This window comes from Centropristis striata, chromosome 9 (assembly GCF_030273125.1).
Source record: "Centropristis striata isolate RG_2023a ecotype Rhode Island chromosome 9, C.striata_1.0, whole genome shotgun sequence".
In the NCBI taxonomy this organism is placed as follows: Eukaryota; Metazoa; Chordata; class Actinopteri; order Perciformes; family Serranidae; genus Centropristis; species Centropristis striata.
In genome coordinates, this window is record NC_081525.1 from 22,583,990 (window position 1) to 22,608,706 (window position 24,717).

Consider the following 24,717-nt stretch of genomic DNA (forward strand, 5'->3'; position numbering starts at 1 on the left):
TTTAACTCATGCATGCACTAATTTTGCCTACTGTGCAGAACTTGCATACACCCACACACACTTTTTCTGTCTCCAAAATAACTAGCATGAAGTAACCACGAAGTGAGTCTATGCTGAATAAAGCATTGCAAGTGATGCGTAGACTGAGTTGACACTATAAAAGGAAAGAATTGTCATTGACCTGTGAAGTTAGATTTACAAGTCATGTGTGTACATCCTCTTGTTTTCCATGTCATTTACTTACAGTAATGTGACAGCTCACACTAACCCTCTGAGACACACTTCATGTCAAATGATGAATTTAGGTTCAAGGAGGAAGAACAGCCTTGCTTCAGAAACTATGTGCACAACAGTGATGTTTTTATATATTTATTTGTACTCCAAACTTAAGGGTAACAGTGGACATTCAGTACTGTTCAGTCAAGCTATTATCTCTGCACAATATGAACACACTAAATACAAGAACACACTTAGTAATTTAATAAAAAGCTGCATCTTCTAATTATTTCAATTTGTTTGTTTTTGATTAACTGCTTACCATTAGTCTACGAAAACTCAAAAAATAGTACAGAAAAATGCTCATTACAAATCAAATTCCCAGATTCCGTGCAAACACTTTCAAACGTGTTGCTTTGATTGACCAAAGGTACAAAATCCAAAGAAATCCTTCATCTGAGAAACTGAAAACAAAGAATGTTTGACATTGTTTTCTCTACTTTTGCTTAAATTGAATATCAAAATAGTTATATTACATTATTTTTGTGTTGAGTCAATGAATCGTTTCAGCTCAAATGCACGTATGAAACATTATTGCTTAATAATTAAGAAAACAAACTGTTTCTTATAGTCCTCTTTAAACTCTATCTTGCCTGACCAGGGGTTAGCTCCAGTAAAACCTGCTGTTAATGGTCAGGGAAAGAAATGCATTTGGAAATATCTGCTCCTTAACCCTGAGAAAGTGCTTGTGCCTGATGGACATGCACACACACATCCACACACACACACACACACACACCATGACCACCCTTAACTTGCCTTAACAAGCCTGTGAAAATAAGACCACTGTTTGGAACGAGGTTAATGAGCATCACCATGGCGATATGACCCACTGCAACTGATCAAACCATTAGACTTGCAAAGTCCTTACAAGGCGAATAATTGGCTGATCCATACATCTCTGGTCTTGTATGAATCATTGATGCATATGAGAGTTCTGTGAGCTTAAGGCTCCCCTGCCTCCTGTCCTTTGTCTACTCCAGTCTTCTCTTTTTCTTTGTAAAGGTTACAGCTCTGAGAGAAAAGCTTCTCATTCATACTGTGTGCAACCTGAAAGTGATTAACTATTCAGCTTCCATTTATTTGAATGAAATTGCAGACACTGAAATTAGAGCAACATATTCATTATAGAGTACAGTCTCTAAATGGATTAAAGCGTAACCTGGGGAGAGTTGCAGTTCATTATTTTATGTTTGTGTGCTTTTCTTAACGTGCATGCTTATGTATCTGTAACTCTGTTTGTAGACATGTTGAGGAGCTGAATAAGTGAATGACCTAATGAGTCTATTGTGTGTGGATTTGTAGGCCCTCAGGTCACAAGAGGCCTCAATTTGATCAGATTCCAACCCAATACCCCAGCGTCTCTCTCTGAGTGTGTCTCCGCAGTATCTTTCTCTAATTGCCTTGGTCCCAGTTTGTCCCTTCACTGATATTCCCCATTCAATGACCAATATCTGACCCCACCTCCCCCTCGTACATCTCACTCTACCTCCTTTTTCTGCACTGCATTGTTCCCTCCTTATTACCCATTTAGCTCCATCCTCTGTCTTTTTCTTTGTCTCATTTATTGCGCATGAATGCAGGTTAATCCAGGTAACCAAGGCTAAAAATACACACGAGTTTGAGATATGTCAATGTTAAATGCCTGGCATATATTAAATATTCTGCAGTTAAATGGCTGATATTTTATAAGGTCTCTATATAAACAGACTGAGTCAGCCCAGTACAGGGTTGTGTATTGATTCAAGGGATGCCTTGGCCCTGTCTTTTTACTGCAGAGTAGCCAAGCGATTAAAGTTTACTGTTCTCAAGCAGCCACTCACCAATTTATAGTGCAACCTCATGGCTGAAACTTGAGTTTAATTATGCTATTTCACAGATGATCAGCTGTTATAGACCCCCTGTTAGTTAGACTTAATTGATGATGTGTCAGATACATGCAAGGAATAAGTTCAATATTCATGCTCTCTGACTTACATACATTATCATTATTTGTGCTCATTTCTGGTTCTAATGATGTTCATGTTGTGTTGTAGAGATACTCACAAGTTGATAGTTGATAAGGGAAATATAATATTTTGCCTGAGTACCTGTGCCTTTTTATAAAACCAAACTGCCTTCAATATTGTATGCATTTTGCATTAGTGCATGTGGAGCCAATTGGTATTCTCTGCAGCAGTGCAGTCTTTTGGCATTCATAATATTCCACCAATGTGATGAGACACAGTTCTCAGGTGTTTGCATAAAAAGACGGTAAAGCATGAAACTTCATCAATCATTGCTGTGCTGTCTGGAGTGAGGGGGAATTCACTGTACCTTTAAGCATTTTAAATTCATGCAACTATAATGCTTAATGCCAGAGCAGGGTAAATCATCCGTAAGCTCCCATTCAACATGTGCCATATTACCATATACGATCCTCCCATGTGGCGTTGTTTTGACGGGGTGTCTCACTGTGGCAGACAGTGACTTAAGAATGACTTATATTACCTCCCAGCCTCATGCGCACACCTCATGATAAATAAATTACCTTAGCATTAGCCTGTGGGGCTACGAGCCGTCTGAATCAATCACCTGGGAGGCTAGCTTTGATGCTAGGCAGGCAGCTGGAGAGTGGACGTGGTAGCACGTTACAATGCTCCAATCCCCTCCCTCCTTGTGAAGGGAAATTAAGAAGGTAGTTAATCAAAAGTTCATTAGCATACGGCGCCTTGCTCAGTCCACCCCTATACCCTGCTCATAATGGACACTTAGGCAGGCCATGTGAGGAGAATAACAAGTCTGTACCACTTCTGGTTGTGGACTTATTTGAATTAAAAGACTGCATCGTCCCCTATGTGCCAAATGAGTTTTCTGACCCCAGGACTATCAGCAAAGCCTATTTAAATTCCACTGCACAAATTCCAAAATAGTAAGATAAAGAATTTTTTTGGGGAAAGGCCTGTTTTTGAAGGACAGGGTTTTTTTTCTCCAACTAAAACCCAATAAAACCTTATAATCTCACTTAAAATTCAATTTATATATGCACAGGTAGAGCCTGTTGCATATTAATAAGCTGACCAATTCCTCGTATACATACATTTTAATATCTTTACCTGTAGCCAATGCAAACTCTGCTTGTGCCTGTTCACTCACACTTTGAAACATGAGTGTCTATGCAATTGCATTATTGCAAATTAAGTTAAAGGTGCAGTATTGATTGTCCAACACCAACACTTTGGGTCAGCGTTGGACAGCCGAATCGAACCAAAAACCCAAAGCGTGGGAATAAGAGTTATCTTTATCGGTCAGGTACGTGTGCACATACTACGAATTTGTCTCTCTCTCGTACAAAAATACAGAAATACAACTATACAGATATTAGAAATAGCAAACAAAGACATTACAAAAATAAATGTACAATGTCAGGTTGGTGAAAAAGATGTACAGGTAGAGCAATGGTAGAAATAAATACTTATTAAAGTGTATTTTTACAGGCACTGGTGGGTGAATGTATTTAGTCCAAAAATAAAGTAATTAGATTTAATATTAATATTAATTAATTATTAATTAATATTATTTAATAAGAATTAATAGAGTAACGGAGCATTGCATTGGCAGAGTATTCCCTGTTTTCCATATTATAGGTAGAAAATGTATGAAAAGCTGTATTTTCTACAGCATCTTTTAACAATGACACCCTGTTACACCTTGAGCCATCATTGTGGCCATACCTTGTGCGTGTTTGAGGAACCTTATTTGCTCTACATTTCTGCCTTAGGTAGTTAAAAAAAAGCCCTACTTGACAAAACTAAAATTCAATTTTTAAAAAGTGTGCCCCCTGCCACTTTCTAATGCAGTCTCATACTGAGAAAACAGCCTCACATGCTGACAGGCAAATTACTGCTAACCTAGGGCGACTGTGAAATAATTATATCTGTAGCTTACATGAATAGGAAGGCCCAAGGCTGAATCTATTGGGGTTCATATGCCTGTATTCATCACAGAAACGGAAGTGAAGAGAAATGGTCTGACCTGGTCATCCGGCCAATCGTGTTTAGTCTGCTTTACCTCGGTGTAACCCGGATACATTCACTGACCAGACATGCTTGCTTTGACCCTGTTTCACACTCATTCGATAATGCATACACACACCCACCTGGGAGCTGCCGTGTCCAACCACCATCTCTTATTGCTCGCCACCAAGCAGCTCCACTGGAGCATGGCTAGAATCAGTTCCTCAGCTGTTATTCGCTGTAGGCCTTGGCAGCAAGTAAGTTAGCTGGCTGCTAACAGCCCAGTGTTTGTCTCTCTGCCCCAGGAGTTTTATAGCCCATGAAATATTAATTTAATACAAAGTCAGGATAGTAGTGAATTCAGTTAAACGCCCATGACTGGCAGCTGAGGAAAGAATTTATAGCTATAAGTAGTCCTGGCTATGTACGTATCTGTGAGTGTACCTGGCTCCATGAAGATACAGCTGTATGTATGTGTGCAAAGTTACATCATGCTATTGTATCTTAATGTTTCAGAGATGCAACCTTTTATATAGTTTTCTGCAGTGAGAGCAGTAGTCGATATTGCACTTGGCCTGGAATATGATCATAGTCAGTAATATCCCTGCAGGCACAGATGTGTCCCCAGCTTACTGTCGATAAGTCCATCAATGCTCCTCAGTGCCTCCTCTGCTGCTGGATACAGCTGTCAGCATTTAGTAAAAGGGGAACAAAGAAAGAGGGCAAATCTGTGCTAAGCACTGACTTTCAAAAGTCTGGGAAAAGTACCTGTACTACAACTTCATTATCAACACCATTACCATCTGGACTGGCAAAGTCAGACAGCAGCAACCTTGATTTAAAAAAATGGGACAAGATTCTTTCTTTTCTTTGATTTTGATTGCATTCGGGTGCTAAATTTGTACGATAGTGGTGTTTAAATGTGTTTTTTCAATGAGTTTATGTGATCTAGACTCGCAGACATACCAGATTTCCTCTCTTTCTTTGGCAAGTTTTTCTTTGTCTGTGCAGACTTGGTGGCTGTTGTTGATAATACTAATTACCTTCATGTACTACCACTTCTGTTCCAAACAAACTGCTCTTGTTTCTTCAGGCAATGTGAAGCACATTTCTTAATTTGCGCATACCAATTTTCTCTGTGAATGGTGTGCAATGCTCTGGCTGACTGAGGCAGCAAATAGAAAAACCTTTTTATAGACTGTATGAATGTATGTGTAGAGCTGCTATTGTGTAATATCAGAGGCCAATTGAGAGCAGCTGAGAAGACATTTTAATAGTCACAAATTATTGCTTAAACATATAATAATAGGAAATTGGAACTGTCCTTTTTATTTGATGAACATTATTTCCCTTGAGATGAAAATCATCTAATTGATTTGGTCATAATCAATGTCAATGAAGCTCTCTGTTTTTCTTGCTCGTTTGTATTCAGTCATTTGATTGGCAGTTGATCCATGACTCCGCCCTTCTACTGCTCACGAGGGCCTGAAATGGTCAATCAGACAAATGACATCCTTTTAACCCAGCTGTCAATCAATCACTTAGTGGACTGAACCCTGGGGGGTGTATTTCTGTGTGAGGATTGTATTAGAGAGAGGCCACGGAGCCCTTGGACCCACACAAACACACTTAAAGTAAGTTATTTGTTTAGGAAATCATCTTTCTGAGCACCTTTGCATCGTCATATTGATGTAAAACGGGTGCACAATCCACAAAAAAGGGCCATTTTCATTCCAGTTAAAAATGTACTCCTTTAAAGTCTGTATCGGTCTTGAAAAATCCATATCAGTCGGGCTCTAGTATATACTACAGTACTTCGACATGCACCAGCACACGTCTGAATCCACTGAACAGTAAGCCAGATGTCAAACAATTTACTGGCCTCCTTCCTCACATTAACACACCTAGACAGACCTGCCATTAATATTTATATTCACAACATCCCATTGACCAGAAGAGTTGCATTTTGGAGCACAAGCATGCACAGTGCCTGCTCGTTCACTCTCTTTAAAGAGATTTGTAGGAGGCTTTTATTCTTTAAAGGCCACGGGAGGTCATCCAAAGGATCAACACCAGCGCAAGACAGAAGAGAGGAATCCAAACCCCAAATCTGTCCGGTCTCATAGACGGACAAAATGCAAGCTGCCGTGTTTTCAATAGTGTAGAACCTGGCAGCGCAGACTGCACAGTTGGAGAAAATCCTGGCAATCACCACTGGCAAGGCTGAAACCCCCAGCGTTCATCCATGAGGGGCAGCGTTTGAATGGCAGCAATTTATTCCGTACTGTTAAGGATAAAAATTAGAAGAGAAGGAAATATGAGATGAATAAATAGAGAATCAGACTGAAAATAGACAAATCCCATAGGTACTATTGATCTGTGGCTGCAAGACACACACACACAGACACACACACACACAAACACACACACACACACACACACACACACACACACAAACACTAATGCTGGTTGCCAAGAAGCATGCTGGTGGTCAAATATGTATAATTGATAGAGCTGAGTTTGACACAGCGCTGCAATGTAATCTGGGCCTAGAGTCCCCATGGTGTAAGAGTGTGTGTGTGTGCGTGTGTGTGTGTGTGTGAGACAGATTGAAGAGGGAGGCAGGAGGGGGGAGTGAGGCAGGGTGAGGGAGTGTAGTGGTTTGCAGAAAGAAGGGAGAGGGATTTGCTGTGGGGACTCAGTGTAAATTTGATGTATTGGATGGCTGTATTTTTCCTCCCTGTACCAACCCCACGGGCTACACATGTAGGAACAATGGCCTTCTCTACTGTAATGGGCTTTTACCAAGAGGGAACACTTTCTCACTCAAACACAGTGTGTATGTATGTGTGTGTGTGTGTGTGTGTGTGTGTGTGTGTGTGTGTGTGTGTGTGTGTGTGTGTGTGTGTGTGTTTGACTGACAAACTGTAATGAGTGCTTTCCTACTTCATTCACTGTAATAACACTGATTTACAGTAAAAAAGAAAAGCAACTGACTAACGTTTCTCATAAAAAGACACCTGCAGTGTACCTAATGCATTCTGTATTCTTATTTATTACAGTTTTACATTTGTTGTGTCTGTGTGAGCTGAAGTGATTAGTTGTTAATTATATAGAGCAATTTTGATAATTAATTAATTAATAGTGGAAGTCGGCGCCAAGGAATTGGTTCTTAAACCAGGAAGTAAGTTAGCATTTTAGCACCCTGGGGTCTAACCTCTCAAAGTCAATGAGGATTTTGAATGGGTTGGTGGTTAGATGCCTGAAATAACATCCGTAGTTAACACAAGCTGAAGAGATGTTCGCATTTTGTTGTACGACATAAAATAGATTAGTAAATACCCCAAGTTTTTATGTGTTCTTAAAAAGGCTGTTGCTAACAAGTGGCTAAATAAGACTACAGTGGTTTTCAGGGACATTAATCACCATGACGCCAGACACGGACAGGAACTCTCTCACTAGTCTAGGGTGATCAAGGGTGTCCTCTTTTGCCCGGACATGTCCACTTTTTACGTCCTGTCTGGGGCGTCCGGCCGGGTTTTATAAATTCACGAAAATGTCCGGTGTTCACTGTTTTTCATAGGACCAGTACACGTGCACGTAAATTGACCGGCGCTTTGCACACATTTTTGCAAGACGTAATTACCAAGAGGCTGCCTTGTGGGCGGGTCAGCGCCGCACACACACACACAGAGAGAGAGAGAGCAGAGCAGACAGAGGGCAGATCGAACAGCGGAGCAGCATTGCACGGGAAATGCCGAAGCGTAAGTGCAGCGTCACAGATGAACTGCAAAAAAAATTTCCGACGTACCGTCCCGGTCGGGACAGGTGGGAGGCCGAGTGCACCGTGTGCAAAGCTGGCACATATGTCTCAGTGTCTAATAAAGGTGCTGGAGATTTCAAAGCTCACATGGACACCGACAAACATAAAAAAAAGCTGTGCGAGGTGAGAGTTCTTCTGCAAAGTTCTTTGTTAGACCTGGGAAAACAGATGATGCTGTAAATGCAGCGGAAGGTGTAATGGCATTTCGTACTGTGAAACACCACAACAGTTATTATTTATCTTATTGCAGTTATTAAGAGGTATATTGTTGAAGCTAGATTTTCTAACAGAAGAGTTCATATTTAGAACATTATTTCATATTATTTATTCATTTATTTGAAAAGAGTCTACGAGAGCTATTATTTTGTTACAAGTTTTTACAGATTTCATTTTATTTTATTACAGAAGTTAATTTTGCACCATTGAAGCATAATAAAGCATGTTCATCAACCTCCGAGAAGCCTGTCTGAATTTGTGTCTCGAGGCCGTGCCGATTGTCCTCTTTTTTGGAAATCAAAATATTGTCACCCTACACTAGTCCACCTTACAGCCTCTTGTCGTGTTTTTCTTGAAAACTCTTGTCGATTATGTGAATAAATAATTTATTAGGCTATGGTTTTGCTAGCTTGTCACAATCGCTGGTTAGCTTGTTGGAGATCATCTGAAGCATAATGGCTGTGACGTTCAAGTCATGAGACATTGGTGTAGTTCGCTATCGCTTAACATTTGCTTTTCACTTCTGTCGGCTGCATTAACGCTTCAAACTTAATAAAAGTGGTTTTCATTTGTGAAGATTTTCCTGCCCAACAAAACGTATAAGCATCAGAAATGTGTGTTTGCCACAGAGCTTATTTTCTGCAATGAGCCAAAATCCAATGCAAAACTCCCTTAGGCCCCATGGCCATGCTACTTCCAGGTTGGCCTACAAAAATACGTCATTTCATTTTCTCTCTTTAATTGCATTAAAATGTCAAACAGCCACTGTTTCCTGCTTTTTAAATGCTAGCATTTACTGATTTTCTCCAGATTTATATGACTGTAATCTGAAAAGCTTTGGGTTTTTACATTCAATTAAAGTAATTTGAAGATTCACTTCGTTTTCAGGGTTATGAATACAAACAAAGTAGTCCTTGAGTGTTTCCTCTCATGTTGTGAGTGTATTTCTCGTGCATGTGTTTCATGTCTTTTTTGGTTTGTGTACTGTGTGTGTTTTCCTGACTTTCTGTCTGCCAGAAAGTGCTCCTGCTTCTTTGTTCCTCTGTCACTGTGTGTCTAGTTTAATTGCAGGCCTTTGAGGGCGAATCGATTGGAGCAACAAGATAACTAAGTTATCAAACTGTTTCATTGACTGGCTGTCCCTTCTCTCTCTATCTTTTGCCTCCTCCCTATTTCTTTTCTCATTATTACTCTCCCCGTCTTCCCTCTCTGTCCCCCTTCTCTTCCATCCATTCCACCCAACTTCCTCATCACCCTTCCCTGCCTTCCCCCTCTGTGCTCTCTCCCTCGCTGTTTTTCACCTCTGCCCCCTCACAACAGGCCGACAGACCTGTCCACCGGAGAAGTTTGATTGCGGAGGGGCTGCCAGCAAATGCGTTTCGTTGTCATGGCGATGTGACGGAGAGAGGGACTGCGAGAATGGGGCGGATGAGGAGCAGTGCGCTGCAGGTGAGTTTGTGGTGGGTGGTGGAAATGTGGGATGGAGGAATGAGAAGAGAAGAGAAAAAGATAAAGCTATATCTATATTGATCTTCATTTGAAGGCAACTTTAGTTTCCTGTCATTCCCTGCAGGGCAAAAGTCTGAAAACCCTTAAAGAAAATCATCTACACTTTAAGCTATTGTGTCCATTTTTTGTCAAAACGGACAAAAACTGGCACCAGAAGCAATGGACAATTTTTTTTTTTTCTTTAGGTTTAATGATCATTAGTTAATCCGGTATTGACAGTATAGAGTTCTCATTTGCATGTTCTCTAACTGCTCAACTGAACAGTACTGGACTTTTTTTTATAATGTCACAGGTCTTTCTAGGTTTTTAAAGTGATTTGGAAAGTGTTTATAATCGAGCCCAACAGATACAGTACATCTATTTACTGATATTATCAGCTGATGTTGGCCTATTAAAGGCCTATGGGTATCAGTGTATATGCTGACTGATTATGAAAACTTTTTTTCCATAATACATTATGCAGAAAATGTTTCTTGGCATGATTCAGAAATGGTCTTAGCTATTCATTTTTTTTAATTTTATTTTATTTTTTAATAGTCAGCAATTGACTGACTGTTTATTTAGATATTTTACTTCTATTTATTCTTTATTTTGTCAGTTATCACTTATAGAATTGGCTGACAATGTAATACATAGTTTGAATAACAGAGTATCGCCATCGACTAAAAAATCCCATCTTGGTAGGTCGGGAGCAGCAGACATGAACAGAGAAAAAAATGATAAATAAGGAGGATTGTTGATGTTTAAGGCAAAAAGAGAAAGGAAGGGGAGATAACATGAAAAACTTGTGGTCCATTGTGATAATATTTCTAGAAATGTATGAAGGTACATATTAGTAATAACTGTCATGCACAATGTGTTTCAGCAGATCAGGTTATGTGATCAATGTTTTTTTAACCGAATATGAGTATTATGGGTATGTGGAGAAGTTTTCTGTTGCTTTCTAGTCTGTCACCTTGGTTGTCTTATATTTAAAGATTTGGTTAAACTCCAGTCCAAAGTGCAGCCAGGAGTATTTTTAACTCAACGTCATAGCTGCCAAAAAAGTCAAATGTTTCATCTCTTCACTTATTTATATATATTTTTCTTGTTGTGTGTCTAGAGATGTCAAACATGATCTGTGTTCCCTCCCCTCAATCTTGGCCTTGTTCTTGGCTGTTGCTCGATGAGCTGGAAATGGGGAAAGCAGGTCACAGCAGACTGGGAGAGTTGGGCCAATGTTGTTTTTTAGGGAAGGGAAAACCAGTTCTGTATCTTGAAAAGGTATCTTTCAGGATGTGTCCTACACACCAGTTAGTTCCGTGTTTATATAGATGGACTGACATTTAAAAAGAGTCTAACACCAAGTCAAACACAATCTTCCACATACAATAGGGTTTTGTACAGAGCTCAGCAAAGTGCGTCATGCACAGTGTGCAGAGGGAGTGGAGGCACACTTTTAGTGTTTTCATAGTGAGAAGCATGTGGTGCACCACAGTGTATGAATGGGTGGCGATTAGGAGTATTATTACTTATATAAATCATGTACCGGTGTGGTAGTGACTGAAGAATCATAGCCATATTTACTCCTCCTATCATTTTCTGTAATATAAGTGATATCTCAACAATGTATGTACATAAAGATAGACAAAGGCATTTTCTCACCCCGAAATCTGAAATACAAATTTTATTCTTGCCTGTAGGGCTAATTATTAGTGGTGGAAAAAGTATTCACATACTTTACTCATGTGAAAGTACTAATACCACACTGTTAAATTACTTGAATACAAGTAAAAGTCCTGCATTCAAAACTTACTTAAGTAAAAGTACAAAAGTATCAGCATCAAAATGTACTTGTAAGTAAAAGTACTCATTATGCAGAATGGACCCTCTCAGATTGTTATATATATTCTAAATATATTATTGGATTATTTTTTTTGATGCATTTATGTAGGCAGCTTTTTAATTTTGAAGGGCTCATTTTAACTACTTAATATGCTTTTATGTGGTTTTATTTAAAAAATCGCTTTAAATTCATAATGTTTTTCATGTTATATCTCGACCTGAAAAGTAACTTAAGCTGTCAGCTAAATGTAGTGGAGTAAAACGTACAATATTTGCCTCAAAATGAAGTGGGTTAGAAGTATAAAGTTACATAAAATGGAAATACTCAAATAAAGTACAAGTACCTTGAAATTGTTCTTCAGCATAGTAATTGAGTAAATGTACTTAGTTACATTCCACCACTGCTAATTATCAATATAGTTTGTTTTGGTATGAGTTGCCGAATGTTGGAGATATCTGAGGTAGATATGTCTGCCTTCTCTTTAATATAGTGGCACATAGGTAGTGATGATTTCTTGAAAGAGACAAATCATGACAATTTTTTATTTTTTTTTAGAACTATAAGCAAAGTGCCACCTAGTTCCATTAAATTTCAGAAAAGACAAACATCTCCATGGCTGCTCAAAAATCACTCAAAAATCCAGATTTATAAAAAGCACTCAAGGTAAAAAAAAAAAAATAGGTATTACAAATTTTAAGGTAAACTGTCACTTTTAACAGAAACTCTCACACAGGCACATAATAATTCTGTAGTCATGGAGAAGCAGGCGTAGGTGTCTTCAAAATTCAGCCGATCGAGATGGTCATACACAAGGCTTAGCTTGTGTTTAAGGAAGCCTATAGAATACCTTTATGAATAAACCACAGGCATTCGTTGCTTGATCTGCAACACCCTCACACTCTGGATAGTAATATACACTCACATCACATTATTTAGCCTACATTCTCACAGCAGACATCAAAGCTGTGAAAAGTGCATTGATTTTCATCAGCGTAAACATCTGGCTGACAGCATTATTGATTTCAAACATGTGACACACACACACACACACATGCACACACAGCATTTTTCCCAGAATATAGATTGCATGTTATATTTTCCCTTTCGCTAAAGCTTTGTCCAGTTTTTAGATAGAAAACCACTTTAAATGTATATGTGCAGACAGTTTCTGTATAAACATGTGTATGTGTTCCTTTTGTAAAAACAAGTATGACTTTCAGACCTTCAGAGCGATTCCATTTGTGTGACATCGTCATTTAAAGAGAGAGTGTATGCAGTATGGGAAAATCCTCATAAGAATAGAACTACAAGTTTGTGTGTGTATGTGTGTGTGTCTTATGCATCTCAGTTTCCATAATGTTTCCATCATCCCTCAGGCACTGTGACATTCATACATTCTTATGCTGTAAGTTGTGCACAAATGCATGTATGCACACTGTAAGAATGTGCACATGCATGTATAATTAATGACACACACACACACACACGCATGAAAATACACACTGTAAGATTGCTCCTGGACACCGCCTTTTTAATGAATTTTACTGATTACTGAGGCAATTTAGATAAAAAATGATATCCAAATTTTAATGAATTTTAATTGCAAGTTGTGCAGTCGCATCACTTTAAACACCCTGGGGGCAGCACGATAATCGAACAAGTATCTACAAAAACACTAATATATTTTAAATACTATTAGCAAGCCACTGTATTGCTATTTACTCTAAACGTGGTGCATTCATACCATGAAATTTGCCTAATTATTGCAAGTTCACCACACCAGTCACAGAGATGCATAAGAAGCACATTGCATCATTTCTTCTCTCCCATCAAGTCATCTCTGGCTCTTTTTCTTTTCTTTATCTCGCTGACTTGCATTAGGTTTTGATCCATAGTTTTTTGCAGTCTATAAGCAGTTATTTTTAATGAATTAATATTAATAAGGAAATTAAATTAATTAAATTAAATTAAGTTCTACATGTGTCAGAAACCTTTGAATCAATACAGATAGCACTGCAAATAGGAATAAATGATACAGGTTTGGCACAATCCTTAACATGTCAAGCACTGTTAATAAACTGCTTTCAAAAGTTTCCCGTTAAATTTATATAAATGTTTTGGACAACCAGAAAGCTTATTTACAGTATTTACTGCAACTGAACTTAGCTGAATCAAATACATGAAATTCACAGTTTATCTTTATTTTGCTACATTTCAAAAGTTGTGTAAAAAATGTCTTGATAGGTGGATAGAAAAGTCTTCCCTCTAGGGTTGGGCCATGTAAAAAAAAAAATCAAACTGGTTTGTTTTTAAGCCAAACACCAGATCGGTATTCCAAATTTTACCACTATGTGTTGCACTTCCCTCGGGAGCAGTTTGAATTGAAGTATAATGCCTCCAGTCCACTTGTTCGTGGTAATTCACCTCTAAGCTCAAGGCTCACCTCTTATGCCCAAACTGTTTCCATACTGACACAGTTTCACAACCCTGATTCCAAAGTAGTTGGGAGGCTGTGTAAAACCAAAATCCCAACAGAAAGTATCAAAAGTATCAAATTCTGAATTCTGAGTGTATGTAATTTTGACCCAAAGCTTATACCAAAAGAACTATAAAGCCTCAATGCATGTATGATGCTTCAACTTAAAGGTAACATCTTCTGGTTTCTGCAGTGCTTGTTCAGCTTGTTCACGCGACTGAAACCTCGGTCCGAGATAAGATAAGATAGAACTTTATTTATCCTGAAGGAAATTCTGGTTCCAGATTGCTCCAAAGTTACAAAAACGATCACAATAAAGGATGATATAAGAAAAGACAATGAACAAAATAGGTAACAATAACAATATATAATATAAATCTTAATATAGCAATATAAAAAATGTAAACATTATTTAAAAAGTGTCTATGGAGTAAAGTGAGTTTTATTGCACATGATAATGAACATAATATAATAATAATAATAATAATAATAGTAATAATAATAATAATAATAATGAACATAATATAGTATACCTTTACTTGCTCGCATTGAGGTGGGTTTTAAGAGGTAAAATATCTTGTCTTTGTACAGTTTTCAATTGAATGTATGTTGCAAAGGATTAGAAAATGAGTGCATTCTCTTTTACAAAGGTTTTAGACAACATCCCAACTTTTTTTGGGATCAGGGTTGTAGTTTTCTGTGTCTCGTCACCCCAAAAAACACATGAACTTTCTAGTAAACAAACACAACAAGCTCCATGTGCGCCTCCCCCCAACCCACCTACTGATCTCATCACGCACCAGCAAAAAACAGAAATCAAAGTAACTCCACTCTCCTTTTCTCTTCATATTTGCTCTTCTCCCTGTGCTGTTGCTCCTTACTTTCTCCGAGTGTTACCCTCAATGACATTAATTTATCTCCATTCACTGTGTATGTTGTGAGAGTGTAGACTGCTGGTACAGTGATCACATTAGGGAGTTTGTGGCCACGACCTAATGAAAACAACAACCGCTTTTGATTTAGTCACGAAACCTGAGCGGCCATCGTTCACATCCCATCTCTGTCTCTCTGATGTACACGTTAAACTGTTGTTAAACTGTGTAAAAACATCACAGGCACCTAAACTTTTTTTATTATCTTTTTATCCCTGAGTATTGACTCTGAGGCCAATCAGACACCACATTTTCTCTCTGTTACCTTTCATCTGCCTGACCCGTGTGGGCCTTTATGCCTCAATGCAGTGGGAAATAAAGTGCTGTGAAATATTTTATGGGGGTCTCTATGATAATTGATTTCCTGCCTGATGCTTTGAGTGTATGTGTGAGTGTTATGATAACCTGTAGAGATCAGCTTTTGATCTATCATTTAAAGATGAAGGTGGTAGTGATGAATATTAAGTTCATCTGATCCATGGAAAAAGACCTGTGTTATCTGAGTTCACACATAAAGGTTCACATCAAAGGCCACGCAGTGGATCTATTAGCTCTGAGGTTTTTTTTTCATTCTATCAAAGTTTAAAGGAGCAGTGTGCAGGATTTAAGTGGATCTATTGGCAGAAATGCAATATGATATTCATAAATTTTTCATTTGTGTATAATCACTTCAAACTAAGAATCATTGTGTTTTATCGGCTAAGAGGTAGCAGTTCATCTTTCAAAGAGCCTGCCTGTTGCACCAACATATTTCTACAGTAGCCCAGAATGGACAAATGATGCCAAAGACTGTCCTCCGCTGGCCTCTAGCAGCCTTAGTACTAATTATTGACCAACAAGTTCTCCAACATAAACGGCACAAGAGGTCGTGTGTCAGTACCACAAATTACGGCACGTCGGTACATATCGCGGCTTGCCATACAACGGCACGTTCTAAAAATAGCACACACGTACTGTACGCGGTATTAAAAGTTTCAGTTTCTGTGGATTTATGTTGTAAAACCACTGACCTAGGTTTAGGGCAAACTCATGGTAAGGCCTCATAAAAGGGTTAGTTTTAACAGTAAATACATCTACATAAATGACTGAAGTAAAGTGGTTACAAGGGTCACGTGACTGCCTCAAGTTACGTAAAAAACTTAAGTTACGTTCATAAACGTGATTCACGTAACTTACGTAAACAACATAACTTAAGTTAAAAATGTATTGCTTTTGTTTTCACTCAGGAAGCAAACCCCGCTGTCAGCCGCTTGTTTGACCCATACACCACCCCTGCCTCCAACCAAATGCGGGAATCCGGCCATTCCAGCGACATAAAGTTCGCTCGGCTGTCAATCACTACTACGTCAGCAAGATGGTAGCGGACATATTACACAAGACCTAAATAAACTTTTTGACGGGAGAATAAACTGGATTGACAGTAATCTGGAATTTAAATGGCAGAATTCATATTCTGGGTGGGTGGAAGGGGTGGTGGATAGGTCGACAAATGTCAGAGTTTCACCCAGGAGAACGGGGGTCATGTCCCATGTGAAAACAATGTTATGTAAACATCACAGAACTTCCATGCCTCACGTTTTGTGCATCAAGTTTTGTAGCCTAAATTAAACCAAACTGCAGCCTTTACAACTGAGAACCGTATGTGTACGTATAATGACCTGTGCGCTATATTTAGATCGCTGCACTGCTCTGTACCACCAACCTTAGAACACTGATATGTGCCATTATGGGTGGTATTGACCAACAACCTATTCTGTCGTTTAGGTTGGAAATCTTGTTGGAAAAAAACTATGCAGGGACACATTTTGCTGTAATTTCTGGTTGCGCTCCTTCTTTCCTTAGGGTGTACATGCATTATTATATTATTGTATTATCATAATATCAAGGGTAATGTATGGAGTTAGATTTGTGCCAAAATGTTCAAACAATACTTCTTCAAATAAAAAAATAAAAATAAAAATAAAAATATCAAATGCAAAATTGAAACAAAATAAATAAACTCAAAGACAAAATTCAAAACTTGCAATCAAATTATTTGTGTAAATGTGTAATTATTCTAGAGTGTAGCCTACAGATGAGGTATTTGTAACTACATACTAATGCTAGAGATTTTGTGGATTGTGCCACAAAACTATCAACCTCTGTAGCACCGGTGCTATGAGCAAAAAAAGTTAACTTACAGCCCTGTAGTATATATGTCAGTGTTGAACACAACATCCCAATAGGCCATTATGAACTTATTTAAATCTTTGTAGCATTTTGTGAATGGGCAGCCCACCTCCCGGAGGTATTACTCCAAAAACAATTGCAAACACAAACGTCGCCCGTCTGCGCCATGGCTGCCGACAGTCCTGGGAGCTTGATGTACATAGCAACAGTAACTAAGAGGGCGGAGCTTTTGCGAACGGTCAATTAACTCGCTAACCTTACATATCCACTAGTAGAGCCAAGTCTTACTTTTGCATTAACACAACAAAACAGCAAAAGGTCAAGACAATAAACACGGCCAATACTTACACTTTTATGTGTTGGATCTCCAAATTACTGCTCCCTTCATCACCAGATATTCTCCACAGTCCACTCCCAAACAAGTAGAGAGCAGTTTGTTTTAACTTCCGGGGCAGTTGCAGCTCAGCTCAGCTGTCAGTCAAAACCAATAGGAATGCACCAAGAGAAACCCGCCCCCACACGTGAAATTTGTGCCACAACCGCAAGCAAAAAGGCTGGCATCGCAAACACAAAGACAGAATCGCAAAACCAGCAGCAAACAAACAAAAAAACAGTTATTCAAAGACTTAAAGACAGGTTTCTTTTGCATTTACACAAATAATTTGATTGCAAGTTTTGAATTTTGTCTTTGACTTTATTTATTTTTTTGTTTCAATTTTGTATTTGATATTTTAATTAATATTTTTTTTGTTTGAATTTGAAGAAGTGTTGTTTGAACATTTTGGCACAAATCTAACTCCATAGTAATGTAGTATATTATCACTGTATTATTAAATTATGTACTTTTGTCACTTTATACCCAAGTTCTACTAGCCTATTAGTTTTTCGTTGTTTTTTTTTTTTTAATTGGCCAACTTTGAATGCTGCTTCAAATGAAACAGAAGAAATTCATCAAAGTAAACTAGATTTGCCTGAATATTACACTAGGACAAGAATAATTTCACACTGATTAAGTAGCTCAGACAGAAAGGGAAAAATAATACAAATGTTTGCCAATGAGAAACAAACAGTACATTACAAAAAATATCTCAATCTACCGTCTTCTGCTCCTCACTGCGCAAATACATTAATTTAAAAAAGAGGATGATTTGGGTAGCATAAAACCTCCTCATGCTCTTTCTGTTTCATTTATTATTCTTGGAAAATTGATTTGTTCTTGGTGTTGCGGACATAACAAAGAAAATAAAATAAATGAAAAGAGTATTGTATCTACAGATAACACAGCTATACGTGGTGAAGCAGTCTGATAGCAGTTGGGGGGGTAGAATACTGCATGAATAGCTCAGCCAGACGGGCTTCTTGATAATGCCAACACACGCCACCATTCAGGACTATCAGTAATAAGCAGTCATCACTAAAAGGTCTTTGGAAAATAACAGAAATAATTGGCAAGAAAAGAGAAAAATACATATGCAGGGGTTGCTGGGAGCTTAAATGTTCCATAATAAAGAAGTGGCATGTTTTCATAAACATTATTACATCTATAATGGTCACTCTGAATGCACAAACACATTAATTCTCTCATGTTACCCCTAAAAAATATGTTTCCTTTTGAAATCTTCAGCTTTAACCCCGGCCCCCTTCAAACCCATCGCTCCATCCTCCCCTCCACCCTTTCCCCAACCTTTGATCCCCTCTGCTCTCTCTCCATCCCTCTTTCCAGCAGCAGCTGCAATTGGAGCACGGCAAGCATTAATTAGGGCTGCTAATTGAGCATATCCAAATGCTGAATAAAACATGGATCCAGGAAGAGAGGCTCTTTATTACATTAAGAGGAGGCCTCTGAAGAAAGTTTATGAGCCTTTAATGTATGTTAATGTGAAATTGCATTCGTTTAGGTATACTGCCGCTGCTGGCTGTGTGTTTGCATGCTTCAGGGTGTGTGTGTAGGTAAAACACCATTTTTTTTATTTGGGTAAGGTGGTGCTTACATGACTAATGGCCTCCCTTGTGTTTGCTGAATACTAATTCTGCATTTTCTTTTCATATTAGAGAATATTTAAAGCAAATCATAATTGAAAAGTGTTCTTTAGCTGCTCACCAATCAACTTTTAATTTCAACAAATTGGACTGTTTAAATTTATACAACGTTTGTGTGTGTGTGGTCTGTTGAGGTGCTGATTCAGCGAGTGCAGGAATGATCCAGCTTGCTTAAGGTTGATCACCAGAGAAGTTTACCCTTCCACAAACCTAATAAGAGCACGCTCATTTAAATGAGAACAGACACGAGGATTAGGTGATTTTCTTCTGGTCTCTTAATGCATCACAAATTCCTCTTAATAGAAACAAAAAGATGTGTGTGACTGTTGGAATTAAGAGGTTGAGTTAATTAAATTGTCTACAAGTGAGGAAATGAATTCCCAAATATATTAATTAGATTTGTCTTGTTTGTGTCATTGCAACCTGGGGGAAAAGATAGTGGACTAAAACTCTCTTTTTCTTGTGTTTTTATTCTCATAGCTTTGTTCTGTCTTTCTTCCCCACTTACTGCGGTCTTTACAAGTAATCGAGTATCGTGATCATGATTTTGGCTTTTCTTAATTAAAAAGATAGTTGGGATTTTTTGAAGTGGGTTTGTATGAGGTACTTCTAGTCAATGTATATGTTGGTCTGTGCATTGCCAGTTTGGTGAACCAGAAACTCTCTAGGCAGGAAACTAATGAATGTGTTGCTGCAAAACGGGACTAGGGCTGGGCGATATATCGATTTAAAAGATATATTGATATATTTTTAAAAGTTATATGGAATTAGAGCATATCGCGTATATCAATATCTTTCAATTTTTTTCTTTATATGTAAATGCTGGCCTTACTAGGGTTTGTCATATTTAGTTCTTTTGTAATGTTTGTTATTCTTTTCTCATATAAATATATTTATATTGGAAAAAAAAAAATTTATGAGCACGCTATATTAACAATATGTCCACCGATTTTTGTTGCTATCCACAGCCGTATCATTTGGCACTACTTTTTCTCAACCATATTAGAGAAAAATTATATCAGAATCAGAAGAGAATCAGAATCATCTTTATTGGCCAGGTACATGTGCACATACTAGGAATTTGACCCCGGTTTGTATCTCTCTCTCATACAAAAATACAAATATACAAAGACTAAATATTAAAAATAGCAAACATGGACATTATATGATTTGCGCATCGACGCAGATTAGCTGATTTCGGTCAGAATCCAGTAGCTACTTTTTGTAAGAGAAAACAAATGCAGCTTTCAAAATAAGAGCACAGAATCCACCACAGAAATTACAAGAAGACTGTCAAAATAAGATGCCTTAAAGAAAACATAGTAGAACCTTTATTCTCCTTTACAATAATTAATTAAAATAGGCAATGATGAAGATCCATGATGCATGATGTGTACATGATGCAATAGTGGCATTAGAATGTGTGAGAGGCACCAAATTTGGGCTCACCAGGGGGAATTGCTCACATTTAGCTCTCAAAGTGAATGAGATTGATCACATTGTACTATAAAATGTACACACTTTTCTTGGATGGGTTTTTTATTTTTTTTAATTTGCTAATACTCAAGAGTCGAGTAATATTTTTTTGTATTTGGCAACTGTTGAGATTTGCAATTTACACTACATTTAGACATATGATTGGTTTTTATTTTGTTGTACAATTTTTATTTATTTATACAGAATAAAAAAATAATTTTCTGTATATTTTTCAGTATTTTTTAATATCGTTATCGCAAAAATACTCTGAAATATCGTGATAATCTTTTAGGGCCATATCGCCCACCCCTGGGCCTTTGTTTAAGTAGCTAAAATACGTTTTGTGTTAGTCCTGGTCTGCAGCAATACATTCATTCATTTCCTGTCTGGAGGGCGTCTGGTTCTTCAACCTTGCAACATGCAGACCTTCATCTACTGCAGGTAATACATTGACTGTGGGTATGTACCTCATGCAACCCCACTTCTGAACTAACTCTTTAAGTGAAGATGAACACTGTGTGCATTTCAAATCATACACTCCCTAAACTAACAGCAAGCCATCAGGATGTTTTGGTTTCACTTTTGGAGCTAATTCCACTTGTGGAATTAGCCGCCTTTATTTAGCTGGTTTTGAAAGATTGTGGCTTTTGATTGTTGTTGTTAATTACATTTCTTAACAAATCTTTGCTCCTCAGTATTGCTGTTCTTTGAAATGCTACACTGGATGCAACAATGTAAAATGGTTTACAGTGTAACAGTTTCAAATTCCAACAGACTCAGGATTGATCCTTGACCTGGATCCTTTCTGCATGCAAGTTTTTTGGTTCTCTTGTTTCAAAGACTTTGGATTTGTAGGATGTGTGAATAAGTCTAGTCTTTCATAGCCATTTAAACTGTCAAGGATTTCCTCCTCTGTATGTGTAAACTGCATTGTTGGAGACTGTTTTCTTGTCATATCTTCCATCTATTCTCGTGCCTTTTTGTCCGTCTTTGCTTCACTTTACTTGGATCTGTCCGTACTCGCTCCATAGACACTTGCGGTATTATGTTTGCGAGGACAGAAACAGGGAAGCACAAACGGAGAGACCGGCAGGCAGAGAGACAGGCAGACAGAGAGAGAGACAATAGTCGGAGAGACTCCTGCAGGCCCTGGGGACCTGTTGCTCTTTTCACATCAGCCTGAGCTGCTGTGTTACATTACAGCAAGCGGCCGCTGGATCGATGCCCACCAGGGATATGTTAGTTGGTGTTTTATAGCAGGGCAGAGAGGGGCAGAGGAGAGGGAGACGTGTGTGTGTGTGTGTGTGTGTGTGTGTGTGTGTGTGTGCGCTGCATGTGTGTTTTTCTAGTAGGAAGTTGAAGAAGGGGAGTAAATAAAGTGGCACATCTTAAGTGCCTGTAAGTGAAGCCACAAGTTTGTCTCAAGTGCTTTCTACACACAGGAAACATCCTGAGTGAACAAAGTGAGGTACAAACTGTACTCGCATCCCCTCCTCCAGGCATCTACACACATGAAATATATAACATCTTTAGTCCAACTGGCTGTAGGCTGCAGTAAATGTAACCTCTATTCCATTATTTGATAAGAGATCAAAAACGAAAGAGTCCACCCACATGTAAAAAAAAATGCAGTTTGTAGTATGAGTGCATGTGCGTGAACATTTATGTATGTAGTGGTTTGGGCTCTTTTATCTTGCTTCACCCACATTTCCACTAGAACAGGTGACTGCATAGACATAGAGTGGTAGCCTCTTGTCTCAGAGTTTCTTCCCATTACGTTCTCCTTCATTTATAATCCTCTGACTGCTCTCGCTGTGTGCGTAGGTGTAATGTAATGGAGTGCCAGCACACAAACAGGCTCGCTGCGCACCCAGAGGCGTTTGCACTTGCTTCAGACTAAGGCAGACCGTTTTCTTCCAATGATAGCTTTAAGAACATTACTCACTCCTCTTTCAACCCCAACCCTATCCTTTCCCTGCACACACACACACACACACTCTCTCTCTCACACACACACACACACACACACACACACACACACACACTCATACTCTCTTAGAATCACATAGGAATTTCAGGGACGCCTGCTTGTCTGGAAATGACCAATGTGAAACCACGACTTTGCTCCAGCCTAAGAGGGATGCAACAGAATGTTTAAAAGCCAGAGAGGAAGGATCTTTTAAATTTGCTGCTTTCCTGGTCAGTGACCTAAAGAAACACCACACAACCACTTCAGGCAAGTGAGTGTTTGCAAAACCTTCTCCTACTGTGGATTTTTATAGGGAATGTTTTCTTTAGCTTCATTGAAATTATGACAAAACACCCAAATGGCTATTGGAATCTAGATACTAACAGCTAGCTACTATTTAGTGAAGTAAATGAACGAGCCAACTAGGGGTGTAACAATACATTGATGTAGATCTATAAATCGATTCATCGGTGAACAATCGAACTGCATCGATGTTTAGGCATTGCATCGATGATCGCCGTCTTTAATAGATGCTTTTATTTTGACAATCCCCCTGTTTTCAGAAGTAAACTGAGCACACAGATATAACCTATCTTGAAAGTTGTCTATGTTCATAATTAAAAGATAATCACAGGCTCTTTGAGTTGACCCATATAAACATTTGCACTTAAATGCAATGTGGCATATAAGGTCTATTTTTAATAAATAATGGATGGTTTTTCATTTAAATATCTGGAAGAGCTCAGAAATAAAATTGTAAAATCATATTTTTTGTGTTTTTTTGTGAGTTGATATAAATGTAACAGTTTGTATTAAATGAGCATATGATATCGTCTCATGTGGATGTTGGCCCCTGAATCAAACAGGATTGAAGTCGGACCTTTAAATGTGACTATATTGTTATTTAACAGATGTTCAACAACAGCCCCTTTATAGTGTTATAGTGTGTCTTTATGACAACAACATATCTCTTTAGGTTATCTGTCCTATTCACGTAAAAGTGATAACTATTGAGGGAAATTCTTTAAATTTGGCACAAACTTCCACTTAGACTGAAGGGTCAACTGATTAGATTTTGGTGTTCAAAGGTAAAGGGCACTGTGACGTTAATGTTAATGTTTGTCTATGATATCTCAAGAACACCTTAAGGGAAATTTGTTCAAATTTGGGGAAAAAATGTCCATTAGGAATCCAATATGAACATTTATAGATTATAGGTCAAGGTCACTGTGACATCACATGACTAATACATTTTTAGCCAGAAGTTAAGAATTCATACACTAATTTTTCATACAAATGTGTAGTAGGATATAATGATGAAGTGTTGACATTTTTACCCTAAAGTCAAATGTCAGCTTCACTCTTACATCATAATGTTCAGGAAAAACACCTTACTGGACATTTTTCAAAACAATAACTAACAAACAAAAGGGGAGATTGTGACCATTTTTAACATTTGATTTTCTTGCTTTTTTGTATTCACAATTGTTTTACCTATAAGATGCCAGTAAGTTTAAACAGATGCCAGGTCATGTGAAACAAAAAACGACAAAAAACTATTGTTTTCATTATACTGTTTCTCCAATCATCACTTTGTCAAGTTCTGACAACAAGTACGGTATACACCCGTTTAGCTTGGAAACACTGTTATATTTTTAGACAGGCCGATTACAGTCACCGTCCTAAATACCTCCGTGGAACAGACTCACTACAGCATGGCAGCAGTGAGGAACTGTGTGACTCTTGTAAAATTATAGCCATTATTACAAGTTACAACACACTGTAATATGCAGGAGGAAGCATGGTGGTAGCTGTGGAGAATGATGAACATGAAAAACAGCAGCTCTATCATGATGAGGCCATCTCAGATGGTAAACATGTCATTATCATGCATGCTAAAATGCAGGATTACATGTTTGTTGTGGGGATGTAATCATCACACTAAATCACAATGACCTATTTTTAATGTATTCATAAAATTTACAACCTCACAATTATCGGAGTGAATGCA

The 24,717-nt window shown here is 38.1% G+C and overlaps 1 protein-coding gene across 3 annotated transcripts in view; it reads left to right on the plus strand.

Moving 5' to 3' along the window:
* lrp8 (low density lipoprotein receptor-related protein 8, apolipoprotein e receptor) overlaps positions 1-24,717 on the plus strand; it is a 214,811-nt gene that overhangs the window by 125,937 nt on the left and 64,157 nt on the right. For all 3 annotated transcript variants that reach the window (XM_059340547.1, XM_059340549.1, XM_059340546.1), the window contains exon 4: positions 9,631-9,759. In XM_059340547.1, the coding sequence (XP_059196530.1) occupies positions 9,631-9,759 (129 nt within the window). The remainder of the gene's footprint in view (positions 1-9,630; positions 9,760-24,717) is intronic.